We start from the raw sequence: 15,357 nt of genomic DNA, 5'->3' as shown, positions 1-15,357 counted from the left end.
TCGTCAGTCGTCAGTCCTGCGGGGCAGGCCGAGACTCTGACTCTTTTAGTTAAACTCCTTGTTTTGATTGCCAAGTCGTAAAATGATGGATTACCGAGTTGGGATTTATTTCTTGTTACGGTCATAATAGATTATCTTTGCTCACTCATTGTCGGAGCAGCTCTCCCTCCCCTTCTCACCACTCACTCCCTCTCCCCGCACAAGCTGCACAAATGCTCGTTAGGTGCAGTGAGTGCCTACCGTTCGTTCGGTAAGCAGCTTTCTGTCTGTTCTTCCAGCCTAAGCTGGAGGCCAAGATTCGTTGTTGTCGTCTCAGAGATTTGGCATGTTGATGGAGCATGCCTAATCACATGGCTTTCGATCAGTAGTTGCAGGAGGCACAAGGGCAGGAGGCACGAGGGCAGGAGAAGCGCGCAATTAAACTATGAGCAAGATTAATTCTGGAAGCAGAAGCAGCAGCAGCAGCAGCCTCTAGGAGTCGGAATATGTATCTTCGGGACATCATATCCCGGACAGAGCCAGTCAGTGTGTTCAACAGTAACAATCAACTTTTATTAGAATATATTTTATGGTGGCTAAGGTACGTCTCCACCATCCCCATCCCCCATCCCATCCCCGTCTTCTTGCGACTTATCCAAAGTAAGCGGCGTAGTACTGGGGCGCGGTCACATAGGCAGATGCCGCCTGTGGCAGTTGCGGGGCTGCGAATGCCGCCTGTGGCAGTTGCGGAGCTGCAATGATTTTGGCGTATGCCGTTGGATGGACAAAGCCCACAGCCCCCGCCGGATAGTATGCGATTGTGGGTGTGAATGGGACTGCGGCTGGGACAGGCACGGCGCCAGGACCTCGACCTGGAGCTGGAGCTGCTGCTGGAACAGGAGCCGCTACCTTCGACATGGGCACCTCCACTTCCTCGGCGGCATCGTCGAGATCCTCCTGCGCTTCGCTGTTGGCCACCAGGCGAGCGGATTGCGGCTGGGCACCGGTGGCCACCAGCCGGGCGGACTGCGGCTGATCTCCGGCCGCGGGGAGGGGGAATTGCCTGGCCGGCTTGTAGCCAGCCGCAGGATAGGACGACTGTCGCTGCTGTTGCAGGCGGAGGCGCTGCTGTGCCACGCCCACATCCGCCTGGACCAGGCCCAGAACAAAGAGAGTGGCTAGCACACAGGCAACCGTCGAGCTGAGTTCCATTGTCATGACTACACGGTGCTCTGGCGGTGGGGCTGGAATATATACATACGAGACCCCCGTCGAAAGGGGGCTCTGCTTAAGATGCGGATTGCGTGTGTGATCGAAGATGGGAGGGGCGGGTCCGGGTCCGGGTGCGGGTGCGGGTGCGGGAGCGGCTGCCACGACCTCCCGCTGACACTGACCCCAAAAGCGCGACACAAAACAGCTCAACACGATCCACAGCTGAATCAATCACGGGGCGCTGCTGCATTTGCATTTGCATTTACATTTGCAGCTACGAATATGGTTGATGTGTGGATTTGGATGTGTATTTTGGATGTTATTGCATCGGCATAGGCATCGGCATCCCCCCACATCAATATGCAGCCAATGTTCTAGCATGGGGCCTGGGCAGGTCTGTCTTTGTTTCGATTGGTTTTTGGGCATTTTCCAAAGTAATTCCCGACGGATTATGCAGATGGTGTAGGTAGCAGTTTAGTCACGTCCTCCCCCTCACAACACGCTTGACACTATAAATGAAGCCATCCCAAGACAAAGAGTTGGGGCAGGTTGCGGATCTGACTGACATAATGGACTGTAAATCGATTGAGTGCCCCCTTCCCTGCTCTCTTTCCCTTTTGAAAATTGTTTTAGATCTAATAACTTGTCCCCCCCCCCCCCCCCCACACACACACACACCCCACATACCGCACACATTTGAATACCCATTTGTCTCCCCTTCCACGGGCTAATCAATACAAAGCGCCTTCATTAACTCCGGGCCGGAGGGACACTCCTACCGATTCCACATCGAATAAATTTCCCATAAGTTAGGCAGGCTTCGCTGCTCCATTGCCGGGCGATGAGAAATGCTCCATAAATCCAGGCGGAATGGCAGACAGTAGTGCCACTGGCTGCTGGCCGTTGCTGGCTGCTGGCCGAGTTGTCTAGCCCAATATTTACAGCAATTTCAATAAAAATGCAGCAACTAATTGATGTAATTAATTTATTAAATTACATTTGCCACTTTTTGCCGCCGCTTTGGTGCTTGGGTCTTGCCTGGAGGAGGCCCCATCCCCCACCACCCCTTCTGCCTTCTGCCTACTTCCTTCTGCCATACACTGCCTGCTGCTGACTGCCGGTTTTTCCTGCCGACTTGAGTCGACGCCATAGGAGGCATTCATTCGCAAACGGACAGAAGTCGGTAGTTGGCAGTCAGTTTATGGGCCAGAGAAACTGCAGATTCATCGCGTTTAGGCCAGAGATCTACACAGAGCCACAGAGCGAAAGAGAGAGAGAGAGAGAGAGAGAGAGGGAGAGAGATGTGGGGCATCATTAGCATGTGTCCGTAATGGCATTTCGACTGCAGACTAGCAGAACATGCGGCAACTGTACTTTGAATCGATTAACATTCGTTTATTGTTAATTGGCGGGAACAATCTTCCGAAATTGGTTTGGTTTGGTTTGGTTCACCCTTCCATTCTGGCCAAGAATTGTGGCATACATATGTACTATAATTGTGGCAAATTTGAATCTCACTCGCATGCATCACAACCATCCAGCAGCCGTTCCAGCAGCCATTCCAGAGGTTCATTTGCACAAATGGAGGAGAATAACGCCCATGTTTTGTTGAATTCTCGGAAATCCACGCTCCATTCGCATTGGAAATGGCCCCGCCAGAGAAATCCATTTCCATGTGCGCAAAAACTGGGCGTCATATTTCAAAGGCAATCGGAGACTATATTCAGGTCCCATACCTCATCCAGCCACGCATGCGCTGTGGCTGTGGTGGTTCGCCGCGGGATTGTGGAGTGTTCGAGCAGAGCAGAGCAGAGCAGAGCAGAGCAGGAGAGTCCCCAGCTTTGAATTGATGCGCCCGGTGCACTCACAATTAATATTCGGCCAGGGGATCTCGGGCAGCCGGTAGCCCGGTAGCCGGTAGCCGGTCCTGTGGCCAGGCAAATTTCTCTAATGTCCGCCCGGTTTCCCCCATGCGCTCTCGTGATTTATTTTCGCTTTTAGTGTCTTTTATTTTATGATTTATGCAGGAACCGGTTGCTCCTAGAGGAGCTCTTTTGCCGAGTCTTTGCTGCATAGAATAATCGACGCGACGTATGTGCAGTGTACACCTTCTGCAGGTGATCATCTCATCCAATCCCAATCCCAATCTAACCCAACCCCAGCCGCATCCCAACCACATCTCATCCAATCGTTGATTGACTGCAATTGTGGTGCTCGTCACGTTCCTGGCGGACGATCAACTGCTGCTGACTCAGGGTTCTCCCGTCCCCCCTTTGCTCCCCCGGTGGACATGGCAGGAATAGACGTAGACAAAGGCGGCGTTAACGACAATTGCGCGCTAATTATCGCCTCATGCGACGCACTGCAACTGCAACTGGTGGTGCTGCTGCTGCTGCTGGGGACATGGGTATATGGGGATTCACCACTGCTGGTGCACTCTCAAAGGCATTCCTCGCAGGCGTGAATTGAATTCCCTGCATCATGGACATGGCGATGATGATGATGATGATGAATGGCGTTCAATGCGCGGCGGCCTGGTCGATGGCAACTGGTAACTACTTCATTTAGAGTTGGCTCTGACTTGGTGGCTGGCTGCTTGCTGGTTGCTTGCTGGCTGGCTGGGTCGCGGATTTGATTTATGGCGCTGGAAATTAAAGTTGCGCACACTTCGGTGATGTTCCATGAGTTGCAGGAATGCGCTCCTAAGTGGCCCGCTCATTAGCTTGGACAATGCGTTGGTATTTGGGTTAGGTCTTGGCCATTATTGTGTTGTGTCATTCAGGAGAGGGAGAGGCAGAGGGCCAACAAGGAAGTGTGGAAGATTGCATTCTGCATCTGAATCCCAATCCGAATCTGAATCTTCTCCCGTCAATCTGTCCATCTGTCTTCGCCTTATCCCAGAGTCCCATTTCCTGACGCTCTTGGAACACCGCTAGGAAACCGACCCATCCAGCAACCAGTCAAAAAATCTCTGACAAATAATGTCAGAGCGAGGAGGGACCCAGACACAGACCCAGACCCAGACCCAGATCCAGATCCAGACCAGAAAGTGCTAGACCGAACATAGAACATAAATGGTTTGGTGTAAAGTGTCAGTTATCGGCACTGACAACTGTCAGTGCGATAAGACCACACAAGTCCCGATCTCAGTCTCCGTGCCAGTCCCAGTCCCGCTCTTCAATAGAAGACACACATATCTTCTCCAGCTCGTACTCGGACACGCAGCTTTTCAATTAGCTCTCATGCAACGGGAGGAGGAGCTTGGGCAGGGGCTGGGGCTGGGGCAGGGATAAGTTGCTGGAATTTTAAGGTACGAGGAGTACATGCGATAATTGTGAAATTGCCTTGGCAATTGCCAGAGGAATTGTGTTCCACATACTCGGATTAATAGTTGGACTTGTCGGTTGCACGCCATCGCCATCATCTGCGAAGAGTCGAGAATGGATGGAGGAACTGTTGCTGTTGCTCCAATGCAAATCATCTGTCGTTTTGATTTGGCAGCCACTGAGGTGTCTTACTTTGAGGAGTGGCTGTCGTAGCCCTAATTAGCCACTTGCCTGCCAGCCCATACCATCCCGTCCCCCACCCTGCCTGCTTTCAGCCAGACACGTGTCCCCGGCCGACGGCGTGTTGGCTCAAGTGTTGCCACCATCCACCCAGGCGGCTGTTACACGAGACCAGTGGCATGACGCCTCGTGCTGGGCCTTTGTCATCATCATGGCCGGGGCTCTGCTCTCTTTCCGGTTGATGCATCGCTGTCGCATTACACTTTTGACAATTAAAAGCCCCATGGATTTTGTTTGGGTGTCGACTGTTGTGGCTCTTTCCAGCATCCTTTGTGGAGAAGAAGGCTCCTTCCAGCAGATCTCCTCTTCCTCCTACTCATACTCATACTCATACTCGAGCAGTGTGAACAGAAATATTTTAACGACTTTCCACAGGAAAATTTCTCCCCAACAGCAGCAACAGCAGCAGAAGCAGCAGCAGCCTTGTTGGTTTTCACCGGAATGGATTGGCAAGTTCATGACACCACGTGGGCAAACGCCACAGCATCACAGTATCACAGCACAGGATTTGGCGACAAAAAAGCAGCAGCAACAGCCACAGCAACAGCAACAGCAACAGCAAACAACATCGAGTTTCGGCTCTGGCTAAGGCAACAACTACTTGCAACAGGTTGCAATTGTTGGTCTGGTGCCGCTGTTGTAGTGGATATCAAATTTCAAGTTCGGTCAGCCGACTGGCGGCCAAAACAAAATGCAACAAAACGAAAAATTAAGTACAAAAAATTGGCAGCTTCAAGGGGTTGATGGTTTTTATACACTTTCGGATCTGTCTATTCCTAGACGGGCACAAATTCGTATGCTGGAGTCATCAAATATAAAAGGAATATGTTGAAAATCGATGCACATTGCCTCGCTGTTGATTTAGAATATATATCCTTTGAGGCCGCAGTTTTTGCCTAGCAAACACCTGTTTGAAATCATAACACACTCTCTACGAAAGAGTATAATGAAAATTCAACTTGTGGCATGTGTGGGCTGTGGCAGGAGCAAGTGCTGTGTGGCAGGTGAGGCTTCGAGGGGCGGAGAAATTGTGTTGCACTTTACGGTTCGATTCAGGCACTCACCACTTCAAGGTTTCCAGGCGAATCTCACTCATTACCAAAAGAGAAACTCATTTTTTAGTGGGATTTTAGTATTTCCACAATTACTATATGTGTCATTCCCCTTGCAGCTCTGTGGCCCTGTGTCCCCTCCACAAGCAAATCGAGAACAATGGGGGCTCTTGTCCATGGGCCCTTATCTCTCTGTCCAAGACGGACCGCATCCCTGACCTTTCTGGACGAAGGCGCAAAGACATTGCCACTGCCGCGATAGGGCAGGCAAGTGCAAGATCTGGCCGAGGCTTCTCCGAAGTCCGCACCATATCGATTGATGGTGCCTGGAGATGCCACAATGACATGGAGGAATGGAGATGGAATGCAGGCGCCTGGTACAAAAACAGCTAATTAGGCTCGGGTTTTTCTGCCTCGGCAAATCATGCTTTTATAATAGCAATATAATCAACAATTTGTCATTCCGCTTTTCTCTGATCCGACAACTTTTCCAATTAATTCCAATTATAAAGCATTCCTTTTCCTTTTTTTGGATGTATTGGACGCGCGCGCGTTTTGTTCCCTCATTGATATATGTTGTGCATATAAAAAGCTTTGCAAATTATGCTGGATTTTAATACAAAATGAAATTAATAAATCATCACGGGATTCATTTATGTAAATTGTGCATGTTTGTGCAGTTTTAATTTAATTGCATTCGGCCTCCCCCCGTCATTGTTCTCCGAACATCTATCCAATAATTCGATACTGTTTTGAGCAGCATTTGTTTTTATTTCGAGTTTTTTATTTGGCTGCAAACAATGAGAAGGAATAATAATAATAAAATTAATCATAGCAAATAGCAGAAAAACCGCAGCGGAAAAATACATCGCCATAATATAATAGATGAATGTTTTACGAGTAGATGGGACACTGGGGACTTGGTTATAATTCAAAAAAATTAACTTCAAACCTGCGGCTGGCATGGCTGGATAAAGCCAGAAAAGGGGGATCGGAACTCTGTCTTTTGGCAAGATCAAGGAGAAAGATCGTCAACGGACTCCACCTTTTTGGTGGTAGTCGAAGCCTTGACTTTCTGCCGATTGGTCACACAATTTCCATCCATCCAGTTTTCCCAGCGACGCGACGCTTTCCTCGCTTTATCCACGCCAGGCCACCTCTATTAATAGTCGATCATTTGATCTGCCCCGGCTCTGGCCTAATCATATCTGCTTTGTGACCCACTTGAATCGGTTTGCTGCCAGGTCTATTAATATTCCACTCTCAGATACTTGCGGGAAATGCTAGGAAATGCCACATTAGAGATGGGATCATCTTGGATTGGATCTTTTTATTTCATCCAGACCCACTTATCCGCATTTTATTTGCGATCGCTGGGATGGCTCTCTTATCCCATTCTTTTCCATCAACTTGACGATAAGCATCGCAGGGGCAATTACACTCGTCCGCGTTCCGCATTCAAATAAATTGATTAACCTATCAGGGGCGGCAGTTGCAGTGGCAGTGGCTGTGGCAGCCGTTCGTTCCGACATCTTCTAGCCACGGCCATGGCCATGGTCAACTGGATGGCATGGCAGCGAGTTATGTAATTACTGGCTGAGAAGTGCCACTGCTATATGTCTTAAGGCAGGGACAGAGGCAGAGGCAGAGGCAGGTTGAATCCTAACTAACTTGGGGCCACAAGAGTCAGCGGTGAGGAGACAAACGGACACCGAGTGGCACAAGGCTCTAATTAAAATATGAGAAAACAAATGGGGACTTTTAGCTCAAGAGCCGACTCTTGGATCACCCTGCATTGCCTCTCGAGGGGATGCCACTCAGAATATTCCGGGAATTTCCTGAAGCAAACGGATTCCCAGTCCATACTTTCATTGAATATGTGTCGTAGCCTTTACGGATTACCATTCTTGGAACTCATTCTTTATTGTCTTTATGTGTAACCTTTTTCAGGGCTTATGACTATGGAACTCGTTATTATTTATTTAAAGCTGGTAAATCAGGGTCCAAAAAATGAGTTCTGTGTTCAGTTTTGCGGAATCGAATATGCCCTTGCAGCATAAGAATATACGTATGTATATTTTGCTTGTATGTTACACCTCAGAGACCGACAGACACAAAGACCGCTGTTGCTGCATGCCACAGAAAGAGCAGCGAAAAGAGAAATGCGAAACGTTTTCATTTCCCTTTGATGAACGCACGTTGGCCAAGGTGGTGGGGATGGGAATGGGGATGGGGCGAGTGCCAAGGAGGCAAGCGGCAAGTGGCAAGTGGCACTTATCATGCATGCGCCAAGTGAAAGAAGCAACCGCGGAGCAAACGCTGCGAATTTAATGGACTGTAATTACGCCTTGCAGTTGCAAGAAGCTCCCTGCTGGAGAGCAATGAGGCAGGAGCCAGGAGAGGGAGGGGACTCCCTTGTCCCCCCCCGTTGTCTTCTATAGAAAATTAAGGCCTAAAATTTGCCAGTGCAACATTTACGACGTGTTTACGATGCCTCAAATTATTGGTTGCGCTAATGCGTTGCTGCAACGCGAACTTAATTTCTGGTTGTACTCGTACTGCTCCCGGGCGGGTCAACCATAATCAGATCAGGGAACCCCCCCTTCCCCATTAGCACTGGCCCAAAAAGTAGGAACCCCCCCCTTCCCCATTAGCACTGGCTCAAAAAGTAGGCCTAGGCCCAGGCCAAGTGTCAGCTGTCATTTCGTTTTGTATCTCCACATCAAATCGGAGCCACAAATCATTTTAAATTTGTTATTATTCCAATACAGACGAACGTGAAACATTTTTAAATTGAAAATTTTCGGTAAAATGGAATCGAATCGGGAGCAGCCTACGGACGACGCTTCCATGGGAATCGGGGAGGCTGAGCCAGATAACGAGGTGGTCCAATCTCCTTACGGTCTGCCCGCCCCCAAGGACAGTTTGAACCAGGATCCGGTGGGTGTGCAGCTGACCTCCGACGCCATACATCTGGGCTTCATGGTTGAGGTAAGTATCGCCTCTAAAGCGAGATTATCCCATGGGATGCGAGTAACCAACATTTGGATGCACCCTCGCAGAAGGGTTTGATCGAGTACGAGTCGCTGGATAAGCCAACGGAGGAAGACAACTGCGGTGACTATCAGAAGCGCTTGTCGGCCGACTATGCGGCTTCTGGCCAAATCCAGGAGTTGGTCAAAGAAATGCGTAATGAATTCATGACGAAGGCGATCTCTAAGGCCAAGAGCCTCAAGTCGACACTGATTAAGGTACGTGGCTGGGTCAAAAAGGTATCCGTTTACGGAATAAATGAACAAGTGCTCAACCCACAGAGGGGCATCATGTGTGGCTATAAGAGAGACCACCCAGTCAAAGAGCCCGTGTTCAAGCCGCAGGCCAAGCCCCAGGTCAAGCCCCAGGTCAAGCCCCAGGTCAAGCCCCAGGTCGAGACCCAGGACGAGCCGCAGGACGAGCTGCAGGACGAGCTGCAGGACGAGCTGCAGGACGAGCCGCAGGACGAGCTGCAGGACGAGCCACAAGACGAGTCGCAGGACGAGCCGCAAGACGAGTCGCAGGACGAGCCGCAAGACGAGTCGCAGGACGAGCCGCAGGACGAGTCCCAGGCGGAGCCCCAAGCCGAGCCTCAGGTCGAGCCCCTGGTCGATCTCCAGGCCGAACCCCAGACATCCAGCGAGATAGACCAAGACATTGACAAGACGGACGAAACGAAAGAGATCCTTGAAGAGAAGTCTACCGAAGATGCTGTTAGCAAGGAGGATGAAATCAATCAGCTTGTCGTAAAGATCAACGATTTCACAAATAACATGGATGGCGACCTCGATAGCGTTGATTGGGAACAGTTTCGTGGCAGCTTGTCGAAGGTTTGCGAGATTTATCAGACACCAAGTGACGCCAAGCAAAAGCCCGAGGAATCAGATACAGTCGAGCCTCTGCAGGACTTGAACAGTCGCGTCAAGGATCTCAGGCAGAAAATCAGTGGCATGGAGGACAAGATGGTCACCTTGGACCAGAACTTTGAAGCATTCTGCGACAAATTGGGCAACAGCAAGATCAGCAAAGACCGGGCCGAGCGGGACATGGCCGTCCTCCAGAGTATGCAGGACAGGATTGGACGCAGGCTGGCCCAGATGGAAAAGGACTTGTATTTGTCAAGGGAGTGTCTGCTCAAGAAAACCAAGAAGGTCCTCGAGGAGCTCAAGCGCTGTAAGTGCGCAGAGCAACCGGTAAATGAGTCTCTGGACCTCTTCCGAAATTGAACCGATTAGAGAGCGCGAAGTGGCACTTTAAATCATACTGTGGACTCTGGTCCAATGCCATCAGTGTGTGTTTGTAACAACAGTGATTACACATTACAAGAAAACACGATCGATGCATTTTTCTTTCGTTTCGTGACTCCACCTATGGGGGAGTGATGAAGCAGCCTCATTACAGCAGCCTTTTTGGCTTTAGAAGGCTGTGCCTTTTCATTCAGTTTTAAATTGTGCGTCTCTGTACTTTCTCCGTAATTTCCCCCCATCAAATTTCCCGTTTCATCCCCATACCAGCCTCATACCAGCTGGTGTACCGTGGAGTCCCAAAATGTGGCCAGAGACTGGCTTCAAGCGCATGGTGATCGCTGATTCTACAGCCGCTCCAGGATCGCTGCCAACCCTCTTCGGTTCGAGGCCGAGAGATGTTGCATCATCAGAAGTCCGAAGATCCGGCCGCCATCGCCGGTCTGATGAAGCTGCTCAAGCAGCCCGCGTCTCAGACCGTTCGCAGCGAGTCTATGACCTGGCTGGTGCCCGGCAACAGTTCTCCGATCTGGAGTCGAAGACTGAGGTATAACCTCGAGGGCCGCCCGCGCCATCAGAGCGACACCCGCTGGCGGGAATTCGACGTGGAGATCGAGGGTCGCCTCTGGTCGATGTGGGGCGGACTGCATCCGCGGGCCGCCTGGTTCGATAGCAAGGTGCGGGGTCGCCAGTCCCTGGGCTGCTACGTCGTGGCCTGCTGTGCAGCCAGCATCTTCCGGCGGCTCGGCGACTGGACCAGCAAGCTATTGGACGCGATTGTCGTGAACGGGGATAAATACTACCGGGACAGTGTGGAGTACAGCCAGCGGTGGGACCAGAACCTCGGTCCCGACCAGATGTCCGTCCAGTGCGACTTCCAGGACATCCACTTCCTAGTGCAGATGGAGCTGGTGGCCTTCGGGCATGTCTACAGCGCCCCGGCCAGCTCCTCCATGAGTCTCCTGGAGGCTCTCAGCTACTTCTTTACGCGCTTCCAATGGGGCATCCTCGAGTGCCAAGAGCGACGCCTTGCCTTCGGCTTCAGCTCCAGCCACGACGGCGGCTACTTTCTCTACGACTGCTCCGAGTGGGACAAGCCGATCTTCCCTGACGGCATGGGTGCTTCGTATGTGCTGCGGGCCAGACAACTCATGGTCCTGCTCTACTGCATGGTCGTCACCCTCAATTTGCGGTGCAAGAAGGTCGGCTTTCGGCTCTACAACGTGGACATGGTGCGACTTCCCAGCAGAAACAGCAGCAGCAGCAGTAGTGGTGCCCGAAAGGACAACGAGGAGGCAGAGGCAAAGCCGACTTAATGGTGGGGCACTGGGCCACAAGTTCTTGAAGGTGGTGCCTCCAACTCTCCCCACCCCACCCCTCACACGATCTGGACAAGCAACCAACTGACTCAGAAAACCAGTTCCATTTCAAAATCAAAACAAAAGCTTTTCGTATTCCTTTTTGGATGGCGAGAAATTCAAAAAATAAAACAGAAATACATGAAATAAATAAAAAGTAAAACCTGTTTCACTCCGCAAAAATATGCAAAACATTACACGGAAACCGGGCAGTGGAAAATAAACATAAACCATCCAATAAAATAAAACCATAAAGAAGAGAACCCACCCCCCGGAACCGCAGAGCCACGGAGCCCCGGAGCCCCGGAGCCCCGGAACCCCGGAACCCACTGCTGCTGCAGCGGAACATAACAAAACGGGGCAAAGTTTCCAGAAGGGAAACTGCATTCCGAAAACTCAGTCAAATGTAAAAAAAGGCAGCTCCAAACACGAGACAACTCGAAAACTTCTAAAAAAAAAAAGGAAACAAAACTGGATGAAAGTGTGGTGTGGGAGTGCGAGAGGTGGGGAGCGGGGGAGTGGGGAAAAATAAATCAAAAAAGAAATCCGGTTTCGTTTTCAACCAGAACGGGGGCTGGTGCTGAAGCTGGAGCTGGAGCTGGGGCCACGTTCCTTCTCTCTGCCCTTCCCGGTGCAGCCGCTGTCCCTTTCTCTGTCCCTTTTTCGTGCTGCTTTATTTATCGCATAGGTTTTTCGCATGTTTTTTTTGTTCTCTTTTCTGCGGCTGTCGCTCGTAATAGAAGCGGAATTTAGTGTACGTTTTTAACCGACGCTTTTTGAAAGACAAACTTATTTCGTAGAACGTTTTATTCCACTGGTACAACATCGGAGACAGCAGAGAGCTGGACCGTCTTCTCCAGCTAGAAACACCGACGGGTCCCTGTAAATATCATTGCAGACAAATGTGACCGTATTCCTGTGCGATTAGTGTGCTCTGAAATAGCATGTGGGGAAAAAATATCGTGCAACCGTAGCCGTAGACAAAATGCGGGTGCTGGTGTGGGCTCTAGTTGAAGCTGGCCAAAACTCTCTGACACCGGATGAGTTGCATGGGAGACGAACTTGAAATTTAGATTTCGAGAGCAACCGCAAAATGTTGCAGGCATCGCAGCCGCTTTCGCAGTCGCAGTCGCAGCATGCAACGCGTGCTGCCAGCGAGCGAGCGCCGCTCTGCCATTTGGGAGAGAAGTGAACGAGTTGGGAGAACGAGCGACAGCGAATTTGGAGCTGCTTCTGCTGCTGCTGCGTCCAGCTTTGGGGGCCGCCTGCTTGCCATTGTATTGGTGAGAGAGAGAGTCGTTTTTTTGCACTGCTTACACACGAATATTATTGCAGTTTTTATTGCCGGTGTATCTGTGTGAAGGGTTGAGTGCCGGGTTGCCTGTATGCGTGGGCTGTTGAACTTGTGGTAGTGCCACTGTCCGCTCTTTCACACGAGCTCTCGAGCTCTCTCTCTCTCTCTCTCTCGCTCCCAGTGGCTGGAGTGTGGGGATGTAGAGTTTTATTGATTTTTATTGTACATGCATATAAATGCAAAGTCTCGCATGCTACTTTTGATGATAATTATGAATTGGAGCTCTTCCGAAAATCTTCATACTCCCTCCAATTCCTAATATTTCACCTCAAAGCTGAAGCCGCCAATGAGCGGACCAGATGAGCAGCTTCTCCGGCTACTAAGCTCGGAGCAGGGCACAAGCCTGTGCGGCGGGCGCCTGGACTGACCAGGCCATGCCCTGCAGTCCATAATTCCCTAAGCCGAAAGCCGAATGCTGAAAGCCGGCAAGCCCAGATGCGATAACCACTGCCCAGAAACAAGCAAAAAACAAAGGGAAGGTCGAAGCTTTTGATACCCTAGCAGGTTCATCTCCTAGATAGTTGAGTTGCTTTGCAAAGTATTAAAGTGCAGGCTGTTTAGATATGCTGGAATGCATTTTTATTTCGATATCTTTAAAATTTAATGGAGCTATTTCAAAGTAGAAAGGTGTAAAACTTTGTTTTTATAAAGAATTATTACATGAATTGTAGATGGCTATATTGCTCTGAATATCAGCTCCCCACCCCCCAACCACTCACTCCTTATGTACACATACATACACATAAATATGTACATATACAAATGTATGTGTAGGTATTTACAAAATCCATCTTTTCCTGCTTTCCAACCATTTGATCAAAACACATTGTACCCACTCTCATCAAGGGTATAGTAGAAAAAAAAAGATCTTCAAGATGCAGCGATGGGCAAACAAAGTTCGAGGTCATTGCATCACACACGCACGCAAACAGATACACTAGCGCTAACACAGCCAAACAAAAGTTAAGAAAAAAAACATAAATGAAATGCAACCAACTCCTCCAGCTCCAGCTCCGCTCTCACTCTTCCACCCACTCTTTTGCTCTCTCTCGCTCTGTTTTTTGCTCTCTTCTGTCTCCACTCACCGCCATTTCCCCATTTGTGGGTGGAAAAGGAGGCACAGTACGGGGTTGGGGAGGGGGGCTCTAAACTGCAAATAAAATAAATGGAAATGACTAAAAAAGTGAAATTCGCAAAAAACTGACAAAAACCAACAGCAAAAAGTGATTGCAGTTTTTGCCGCTGGCTTTTTCCGCTGTCCCTCTGTCTGCTTGGTGGGTAGGGGGTTGGGGTTATGTTGGGGGGAGGCTGGGCGGCATAAATAAAGTAAAGAACAAAAAGCGGGGAATACTACCCGAATGCGGAAGGGACGGGCGGCATGGCAAATGACATACAAAAAAGGCGCGACAGCAAAAAAGAGAAGAGCAAAAACAAAGGCGAAAGGAGGGCCTGGCCCAGGAACAGGGGGAATTGGAAAGGGAATGGGAGCTACGAGTACGAGTACAACAAAGCAAGATTGATGATCTCGTTCAAGGATTTTACGAGTACTCGTACTATTCGACCCGAATGATGAGCGAAGAGCGAGAGAGAGAGAGAGAGAGAAAACAGAGAGCAACAAGAAGCCCGGACATTAGCCCCCAAAGAGAAACGACAGACAGACAGACAGACAGACAGACAGACAGACAGAGAGAGTGTGTGGGCGTGTGAGTTTGGGTCTAGCCGAAAGATAGATGCGCTACAGCCACTGCGTAATCGAAATAAGGTGGGACGTTCCTATAGCCTGAAGAAAAGAAAATCAATTCTCAATCATCCAAGGCTGTCTTAGGCTCTGAGGCTCGACAGTAGCAGCTGTTGCACCTCACCTAATAATACACCTTGGCTACAGTTCTCGCTGTGGGAATAGAACAGGAATAAGCAGATTCCATGGACACTCTGGCCCTCTCACTCTCCCTTCATCTCTCTCAATTTTGCATGCATCTGTGGAAGCCCCTGCCCTTGCCGCACGCTCCCCTGGAATTGTTTTAAACGATGGGCCCAGAGTCGTCTGTGTAGGCGTAGCAGCAGCAGCAGCCGCAGCCACATTGCCCTGACTGCCTTTTATCACTCGCCACAGGCTAACACACACACACACACACATGCCTGGAGGGTGGTGTCTGTGTCTGGGCCTGGCCGAGAGCGAGGAAGGAACTGGTCAGTCAGCACTTCAACCAACCCGCTGACTCACTTAATGACTGACCAGCGAAGCGTGCGTCGAAACGGCAGCGGCAGCGTCAATGCCACTTCCACTTGCACTGGCACAGCCACTCCACTGGCACTCCACTGAACTCCCCCCTCAGCCCCACGAGCAGCAGCAGCAGCCAGCCAGCCTAATGACGCATGCTGCAAATTTTGCATTCAGTTTGTGTTTAGTTTGCTCTCTTCTCTCCTCCCGCTCCCATTTGCGGTTGGGAGAATCACAAGTGGAGGTGGAACAGGAGGGAGAGCTACCTTTTATTCTGGTGTCTGAATAGACCTTGCCACATATACAATACGTATACGAGTACATGGTGATCTTCTCCT

General features: G+C 50.2%; 3 protein-coding genes across 4 annotated transcripts; 2 read left to right on the top strand and 1 right to left on the bottom strand.

Moving 5' to 3' along the window:
* Positions 1-606: 606 nt before the first annotated feature.
* Positions 607-1,191, bottom strand: LOC108165286 (oleosin-B6). Its single transcript, XM_017301321.2, has one exon. It carries the CDS (start codon positions 1,189-1,191, stop codon positions 631-633), a length of 561 nt encoding a protein of 186 aa, XP_017156810.1. The 3' UTR covers positions 607-630.
* A 7,351-nt stretch (positions 1,192-8,542) lies between these two features.
* LOC108153666 (protein TsetseEP) lies at positions 8,543-10,177 on the top strand. 2 transcript variants are annotated; one of them, XM_033387752.1, is made up of 4 exons: positions 8,544-8,800; positions 8,872-9,060; positions 9,124-9,246; positions 9,295-10,177. In XM_033387752.1, the coding sequence occupies exons 1-4, from the start codon at positions 8,621-8,623 to the stop codon at positions 10,066-10,068; spliced, it is 1,266 nt and encodes a 421-aa protein (XP_033243643.1). In that variant the 5' UTR covers positions 8,544-8,620; the 3' UTR covers positions 10,069-10,177. The 2 variants fall into 2 exon arrangements, with proteins under 2 accessions (XP_017139269.1, XP_033243643.1); XM_017283780.2 differs by having other exon boundaries at positions 8,543-8,800; positions 9,124-10,177.
* An 82-nt stretch (positions 10,178-10,259) lies between these two features.
* On the top strand, positions 10,260-11,607 carry LOC108153667. Its single transcript, XM_017283781.2, has one exon. The coding sequence runs from the start codon at positions 10,485-10,487 to the stop codon at positions 11,400-11,402; it is 918 nt and encodes a 305-aa protein (XP_017139270.1). The 5' UTR covers positions 10,260-10,484; the 3' UTR covers positions 11,403-11,607.
* The last annotated feature ends 3,750 nt before the right edge of the window (positions 11,608-15,357 follow it).

This window comes from Drosophila miranda, chromosome XR (genome assembly GCF_003369915.1).
Source record: "Drosophila miranda strain MSH22 chromosome XR, D.miranda_PacBio2.1, whole genome shotgun sequence".
NCBI lineage: Eukaryota > Metazoa > Arthropoda > Insecta > Diptera > Drosophilidae > Drosophila > Drosophila miranda.
Note: the sequence above shows the minus strand (reverse complement) of the source record. Positions and strands in the feature narration are given on the sequence as shown.

What these genes read in the sequence shown, in the direction of transcription:
- LOC108165286 (XM_017301321.2), bottom strand. Translation starts at nt 1,191, where the DNA reads ATGGAACTCAGCTCGACGGTTGCCTGTGTGCTAGCCACTCTCTTTGTT.
- LOC108153666 (XM_017283780.2), top strand. Translation starts at nt 8,621, where the DNA reads ATGGAATCGAATCGGGAGCAGCCTACGGACGACGCTTCCATGGGAATC. An exon ending in ATCTGGGCTTCATGGTTGAG is followed by an intron (nt 8,801 to 8,871) that starts GTAAGTATCGCC and finishes GCACCCTCGCAG; the next exon opens with AAGGGTTTGATCGAGTACGA. An exon ending in TCAAGTCGACACTGATTAAG is followed by an intron (nt 9,061 to 9,123) that starts GTACGTGGCTGG and finishes CTCAACCCACAG; the next exon opens with AGGGGCATCATGTGTGGCTA.
- LOC108153667 (XM_017283781.2), top strand. Translation starts at nt 10,485, where the DNA reads ATGTTGCATCATCAGAAGTCCGAAGATCCGGCCGCCATCGCCGGTCTG.